Source organism: Grammomys surdaster, unplaced genomic scaffold (assembly GCF_004785775.1).
Source record: "Grammomys surdaster isolate TR1022 unplaced genomic scaffold, NIH_TR_1.0 126271, whole genome shotgun sequence".
NCBI lineage: Eukaryota > Metazoa > Chordata > Mammalia > Rodentia > Muridae > Grammomys > Grammomys surdaster.
Genome location: NW_021621071.1, coordinates 10,608,227 through 10,616,211, shown reverse-complemented (window position 1 = coordinate 10,616,211; position 7,985 = coordinate 10,608,227). Strand labels below are relative to the sequence as shown.

The 7,985-nt window shown below is 39.3% G+C and overlaps 1 protein-coding gene across 1 annotated transcript in view; it reads left to right on the top strand.

Annotated features, from left to right (window-relative positions):
- Lemd3 (LEM domain containing 3) overlaps nucleotides 1–7,141 on the top strand; it is a 52,597-nt gene extending 45,456 nt beyond the window's left edge. Inside the window, exons 9-13 of the mRNA XM_028759084.1 lie at nucleotides 117–295; nucleotides 2,656–2,737; nucleotides 4,516–4,621; nucleotides 4,705–4,783; nucleotides 4,995–7,141. Coding sequence (XP_028614917.1) covers nucleotides 117–295; nucleotides 2,656–2,737; nucleotides 4,516–4,621; nucleotides 4,705–4,783; nucleotides 4,995–5,158 — 610 coding nt within the window. The 3' untranslated portion in view covers nucleotides 5,159–7,141. The remainder of the gene's footprint in view (nucleotides 1–116; nucleotides 296–2,655; nucleotides 2,738–4,515; nucleotides 4,622–4,704; nucleotides 4,784–4,994) is intronic.
- The last annotated feature ends 844 nt before the right edge of the window (nucleotides 7,142–7,985 follow it).

The window sequence follows — 7,985 nt, the reverse complement described above, 5'->3', positions numbered from 1 at the left end:
CTAACTACCAATAACCAGCACTTCACTTACTAACTACCAATAACCAGTACTTCACTTACTAACGTTTCCAAAAGTGAGAAGCCAAGAGGAAACTTGTTGTTTGGTTTGTGTGATAGGAAAAAGATGAAGAAAGTCTGGGACCGAGCTGTTGACTTCCTTGCTGCTAATGAGTCTAGAGTCCGCACCGAGACTCGAAGGGTAGGCGGTGCGGACTTTCTAGTCTGGCGCTGGATCCAGCCTTCTGCATCTTGTGACAAGACATTAGTTATACCCTCTAAAGTATGGCAAGGTCAAGGTACGTACCTTTAAGTTTTAAGCAAAACCAAAGATTTTCTAATTTTTCAAAATATATACGATATATACTTAATTGAAACAATTAATTTGAAAATATGTGAATGCAAAGGTTCCCTTTATAGCTCTGCCTCATAGAAAGAATAAATGTTAGAACAGAACTGTTTCGTCTCCAGCAAGAAAGACCAGTACTTCTTTGATCTTGCCTTTTTTGTTTAACAAAGCAGCTTAGTACTGTGGCTCTAACTGCATTCTTCTTGTGGACACCTGGGGTCGCTGTTGTTATCACAAGCTCTGTTCGTATGTTCAGGATCCGTCCGCGTGCCCGTGGGAGCATGCGCTTTATTAGTGTCCTGCGTTCCAGTTTGCATTGCCTTCCTCCTGTTTCTCACGAAGACCCCTTTGCCTGAGTCTCTCCCCTTCCAAGTGTTTTCTGTAGCTGTGCTTTTCTTAACAGTATGTGTAGTTTCAGAACAGATGTAGTAAAGCATATAAGGAGTTTTGAAGACTGGCTGCCTTGTGTCCTTGTACCCCTCCTATACAGGAGAAATGTGGGTAAAGCAGTATAGACGGCAGTTATGGAGAGTAAACCCTCTTTCCTACCAAATCATATACCGAATCTTGCTTATTTATATTTGCTAAGCATAGTATTTGTAGAAAAGGTAAATAAAATGTTTTAGAATTGCTATTTTAAAAACAGTCATTCCATTTTTTCCATCTAATTTTACTTTTTAAAGTAAAGATTCCTGTACTGAAAACACTTGGTGTGGTTTTGTACTCCTCTCAGGACATTATTGGGATATTGTCATTTGGCTAGCACATCTTTCTGTTCTGTTGCAGCCACACTTGATTGATTACTTACTTGCATCTGCCTGAATCTGATTAGTTATTGGAATCTGCCTTTTCCTTTCTTGTCACAGGGCTGTGTACAGAGTTATCTCCACTGAGATGTCGTGTGCACGCACCTTCTCCCCACTGGGATTCATTCCTTAGCTCGCAGAGTCAGTTTCACTTCCTTGGGGAAATCTTACCGTCACCGACGAGGGGATGTTATTGTAGAGTCTTATCATAACTCTAATCCCTGGAAGATAACTATCAGTTGTCTGTTTCTCCACCAAACTATTGACTCTAAATATTAATGACTATCTTAATCCACCTTAACACAGGAATTGGATCATTAAAAGCATACAAATAATTTTTTGGAAGATTTTTTTTTTCCGGTTTTTTGAGACAGGGTTTCTCTGTGTAGCTAGCCCTGGCTGTCCTGGAACTCACTCGGTAGACCAGGCTGGCCTCAAATCCACCTGCCTCTGCCTCCCAAGTGCTGGGATTAAAGGCGTGCATCACCACTGCCCGGCTTTGGAAGATATTTTTAAAATTATATTTATGTACAGAAAACTTAGCAATGTACATTTAACCCAGTTTATTGGCGAGTTCTTTAGCCTTTGCCTTTTCCAGCTTGGCAATTTGAGCCACAAACCAGGACATTGCCTCTCCGGTGGTGGCAGATCTTATTGTGTGGTGGTGGATCTTGTCATATCTGTCATTGTAATTGGTCCTAATAGCTTCCACCAGCTTAGCCAGAGCACCCTTGACTTCCGAGTTAACCTGTGTGAAGGCAACAGTGGTGCATGTCTTCCTGTGGAACAGGTGCCCCAGCCCGGCCTTTTCTTAATGATGCAGTAGGGCACCCCCATCTTTCTACACAGGGCAGGCAGGAAAACACCAGCTCAATGGGTTCTGTATTATGGACAGTCACCACCAGCTAAGCCTTCTTGTTCATGGTGATGAGGTGGCTATTGACTTCTGCTCGGAGGACAGGTAGTCTCTTAGTTGGGACGCTCCCTTTGCCAGCAGCTTTCTTCTCAGCTCAGGCCAGTAGCCTTTGCTTCTTCTCTTGTTTTGTCTCTGGCCTGTACACGTGGGCAAGCTTAAGCATCTGAGTAGCTGTTTGCCTGTCCAGGGCCTGGGTGAGCTGGTTAGTGGCAGGAGGTACTTTTGAGCCGCTTATTGAGGATGGCTCTTTGCCTCTGCAGCCTGATGTATTGTGCGTGTTAGATCTCTTGGGCTGGATGGTCTGCCCAGTGTCAAAGTTCTTGGGCCTTTTCTCAAAGAGAGGATTGACCACCTTTTTGGCCTCCTGTTTCTTGACAATGGCAGGGCCCAGAGCCACCTTCTTCCTTGGCCTTCTTTCATTTGGACATCTTGCTCGGCTGGAGGAGAGAGAAAGAAGAGGGGATTGTGGGTAATAAGTAGGTGGCCGCGGAGATCACAAATAATTTTTAATGAACTAAGTGATTGTTTTTCAACAAAATGGAACCATGGCAAGTAATACAAGTCCTTTTTATTATTTTTTTTTAATAGCATTTCATTTAGATAGAAGAAATTCACCACCAAATAGTTTGACTCCGTGTTTAAAGATTCGAAATATGTTTGACCCAGTTATGTAAGTATTATGATCAGGCATGCATAATTGTGTTTATTTGAAGTATTTGGGTGTAAACTGCATGCTATATCTATTATATTGTATGTCTAATTTTTAACTTTTTTCTTTTTAACTATAAATGTTATGCTTTTCCCCTTTTGTTAAATTCTAAGCAAAGGTTTGACCTTTAGCACACAGAAATAAGGACTTACATATGTTTATAAATCTCTATATTCAATGTGACTTCGCCTGGCAGATAAATGCATGAAAGTATTAATAACAAATAATAATAAATAATGCATGCCTGCTATTAAATGCAACTTTCATTTCCTATGAAATTGTTAGTTTTACCTCAGTAGGCTACCTTAATCTTCCATACATTTCTAGTTCCTGTAAAAACAAAGGGAAAACAGAACAACACCTTATTCTGTGTTTTATATATTCTTTTTATATGTAAGAATATTTGAGGAACTTTTCTCACTACATAATCATCCAGCACACATCCAGGGAATGGCAGTGTCAGAATTTACTACTTTAGAATACTGCATCTCATGTGTGTGTGTGTGTGTGTGTACGTGCCTGTGCCTGTGTCTCCATGCATGAGTCTCTCACTAAACTTGAGGTGTCTCCTAGGCTATGTGTTCATCAAACTGCAAGGATCTGATTGTCTCTTGCTTATAACATGCTGGTTGTAGGCATAAGCCACCAGGCCCAGCTGTTTAGAGAGTGCTAGAGATTTGACCTCAGGCCCTCCTGCTGGTAGAGCAAGCACTCTTGCCCACTGAACCATCTTCCTAACATATGTTAGTTTTTAGTTGTAGTAAGTTGTAGACTTGTAGCTGTTAATGATACAACAGATAAAACTTTTCTTTTTTCAAGTTTTCTTTTAATTATATTTTATTCTTTGAGAATTTCATATATGGATAGTATTTTAATCCGTTTCTCCCCTAACTCCTCCCAGGTCTACTCCCACTCCCCACCTCCTAACTATATAGTCCTGGGTTTGGAGCTGTCCAGTAGAGTGTAGTAAAGCTATGAAGACCAAGTCCTTTAAAAAGGACTGACCCTTCCAGCCGTTCCCGCCACAGAAACCATCAGCTGTCAGTAGCTCTTCACCTAGAAGTGGTTTTTTTTCCCCCAAATCTTGACAGTAGAAATTATGTTTTAAGACAAATAGCTGCTGATCCCATGTGACAATCATTCACTCGTGATTTTTATGTGCAATGACAAGTGATACCAGGATGGATTAGGTATAAGAAGGGCCTGTTGCCGTAACACACGCTCTGATCTGCTTTTAGCAGTGCATGATACTTCTATAGTGAGTCTGCCGCGTGCTTTAGTCACTAGGAGATCAATTCCAGTCCAGCATTCTTGTGCGTTTGGCAGATTTAAAGTCAAGTTGCTTTCCCTTTTGCCCTCTAGAGCATGTCTGGCTCCCCGTTGTGAGACACATGCCTACAGCAGGGGCGCTCCTGAGGCACTCTCTCGCTGAGGTGGGGTGACCGACACACCATGCTTGGCTTTGGTGTTTCTCTTTTTGTTTTGGAAAGAGAAGCCTGCAATGTAGTGTTTACATTAAGAAATAAGTTAGAGTTGGGAGATGTTATTAACAGTAAAGAAAACAGTCTTCAGCTGTTGCAGCAGTAATGTTAGCACGAGTCTGCACAGAGCTGGACCAACCAGCAAGTATATATATATAGCTACCCAGACCGGCTGGACTCCTTGGCCACACTGCGGTGTGGAGCACAGCAAGTGCAGCTGGGGAATGGCAGGCTTGATTGTGTTTCCCTTAATTCCAGGGAAATAGGAGATCACTGGCATCTGGCAATTCAAGAAGCAATCTTAGAGAAGTGCAGCGATAATGACGGCATTGTTCATATTGCTGTAGACAGAAACTCCCGTGAGGTAAGTCAAGTCCAGTGGTAAACGTGTGCTTCGGGTCTGCTGCTACTACACTGAGACCGTTCTGTCTCTGTCTTCTGTTACAGGGTTGTGTGTATGTTAAATGTTTGTCTCCGGAATATGCTGGGAAGGCTTTCAAAGCACTGCATGGCTCTTGGTTTGATGGTAAGACATTTGACTATTACAAAGATTTGAACAGGATGATTAGTTGGTTTAGATTATGTCTGATTTTAAATAAAATAATTTTAGGTTAATATTTGTTGAATAAAAGATTTAGATAATTTGCTTTGTGTTCACATTTTTTACCACAGTTAATTTTCTACAAGTACTAAACATCATTTTACAGATCTAAAATACTATTTTTATCTTATAACAGGAAAGTTGGTTACAGTAAAATACTTACGACTAGATAGATACCACCACCGCTTTCCCCAGGCCCTCACTTGCAACAGCCCCTTGAAGCCGTCAAACAAACATATGAACTCTATGTCTCACCTGCGCCTGCGGACTGGCCTAGCTAATTCTCAAGGAAGTTCCTGAAAAGATGTCTTCACTCCTAGGATTGTTAATTTACATAGGAAAATTCCCATTTGGCTTCCTGTCTTCCTTTTAAAATGCTTTTTGTATGTAATATTTTTATTGCTGAAGACAGCTGTTTGAAAGTTCCGGAAATCTTAAGGTTCCAAAGGGATTTATTTAGCAGTAAGGCGGTGACGCTGAGTAGGTAGAATAATTGTTTTCTTCAGTTTTGGAGCTCAGTCAAGCCAGTGCGTTTGAAGTTGTGCATGAGGAACACTGACTTACAGTGTTATGCTGGTTATATTTTTGCACCAAGAAGTGTTTATATAACCACGTAAAAGCATGGCGAAGCAGCTTTTTTTGTATTTCCATAATTTGTAAACTAATGTGAATTTTTGTATACAGTAAGCTGCATAGTTCCTTACAGGCTATTGTGGTAAAACTGTTCATTTCCCACTTTAACCTTAGGTTTCTATTGCTTGTAAAAGGTTCATTTGCTGCAGCTGGAATATGGGGAAATTGATTTGGTTTTAATGGTTCCATACATGTGTAAGTGGTTGTACATGTACTTACATTGGCTTTTGTGTATATGTATAAATGCTGATGGCAGTGAAAGGCTTGTTGTGTGAGAATGTCTGCATTAGCAGTAAAATAAGCTTTCTATTTTATTCATAATCTAATCTGTGTGTGTATATATATATATATATGTGTATGTATGTGCGTAACTGTGTGTTTATGTACATATGTAAGTGTACATATGTACATATCCACACAGATATATACATATGGCTGTACAGTCATAGATGATCAAGCAGCCAAATACCTGGAAGTATTAGATACATGTTTAAAATATCTTTTATAGATTTTATATAAAAATACCCAAGTATGGTTTCGTGTGGAAGTTCTGGCACCAGCTGTAATGAGTTCAAATTTATGTGAGCAATAAAGAAGCAATTGGCAGATACTGGAAAATATTTTGTGAAAAGCTGTATTTATTATAAATACTGGGACTGACAGAACTAAAGGGATTATGTCATTTCCCAGTCTGTTTATAGCTTAAAGAAATGTTAGCTCCTGTTCTATGTCCAGTGCAAAACAGGGTGCATTGTTACAGCAAATGTACTAGACAAATTATCCTTGGAATGTTGGGCCATGCAAGTCTGCAGTGTAGGTCCTGCACGAATGACCATTGTTTTGTGCCTCAGTGTTTATTTCAGTAAAGCTACTTTATTACTGTTTATGATTTCAGTTCAAAATAGTTACTGATCAAGGTTTACTTGTAACCTAAAAATCTGGCTTTTTGAGAAACAGCCTGCTGGAGAGATCACCGTTGGTCCAAGTGAAGACGAGAGACAGCTGGAGTTACAGGGATCTCAGTCCATATTTTAAGTTGAGTTTCCTTTCTGTTGTGGATGTTGGTTTGCAGCATGAGCCTGCACAGATAATACAGGCTTTCTGCTTAAGTAAACGTGATGCACACTGTTCTGTAACAGAGAACCCTTGTGCCTTACCTGTGTCCTCCTGTGGGCACCGTGTTTATGAAGAATACATGATTTGTTATCAGTCAATGTCTCAGATGCTAATGTGTTAAAATATAAATATATATAATATATAAAGTAACCAATCTTTGTGTATTTTATGTGCATCATAGTTGATTTATTTGAGCTTAGTGACACAATCTTGTAACCTGTTGCAAGAGTGAATGTAAAATATAAGTTGTGGCATTTAAACAGGTCACCTTTTGATGCAGATGCATCTTTTTCTTGCTTCTAAGATATATTTCATGTAAACACTGTACATTTATTATTGTAAATTATATACTATTATGCAGCTTACTTTACCTGGAACTCTTAAGCCGACCAAGAGTTCTCCCTGTAAGACAGACGGGAATGTGTATAATAATTAGGTATTGGAGAAGTTCTGCTTCGATGTAATTTGTTTCTTGTTCTGTTTAAAAAAGAAGGAAAACATTCTAATTAAAAATTTATTAGGTTTTTTAAAAAACCTGTGTCTTTGTTTTAAAGAAACATGTAAAGTGTCATGTGTCTGTTTCTTTTTGCCAGTAAAAATAGGTATCTTTAAATCTCTAATCTAAGGATCTGTGGTTGGATGCGTGTTTAAGAATGAGGATGGTAAAGTTTTTACTGTTCTGAGATGGATCTCACTATGTAGCCTGGGCTGGCCTCAGTCTTGTGGAATCCTCCTGCCTTATATATAGCCTTCCAAGTGCTGAGGTTACAGGGGTGAGCCATCATGCCCAGGTGACAAGTTCATTGTAACCTTCCATTTTCAGCATCTTTAAAACAAATGGGCTTCATTATGGTATTTTATTTGTGTGTGTGTGTGTGTGTGTGTGTGTGTGTGTGTGTGTGTGTGTGTAAAATGTATTCACTCTATTACTCTCCTTGTCCTCTTCCTATTCTTTCAAATCCCATCTTTTAACTCTGCTTCTCTTTATGAAAATGTTTTCATTTAACTTTCAAGTATTTGGACCATATGGTGACAAGAATGTAAATTAATTGTGTCACTAAGCACTTCAGCTCAGTTAGTTTTGTCAAAGAAAGAATTCTCAACAGAGAAAACAGTTTTCGACATCTTGAATTAAAGACTTAGACCATTATAAACCAATCACCATCGATTTTTTTTTTAGCTGCTAGACCATTAGTTTAGATTTTTCTTTGATGTTTTAATCAAGTAAAAAGATTTGACTCATTAGTCATGTGGTAGACATACAGGTTGCTAACATAGTTGGCACTGGTTGTCTCTATTAGGGATTCCAAGGTGAAAACCACATAGGCTGATCCTGAAGAAGTCACATCTGGAGGAAGAGAATATAGTAAATTAAAAG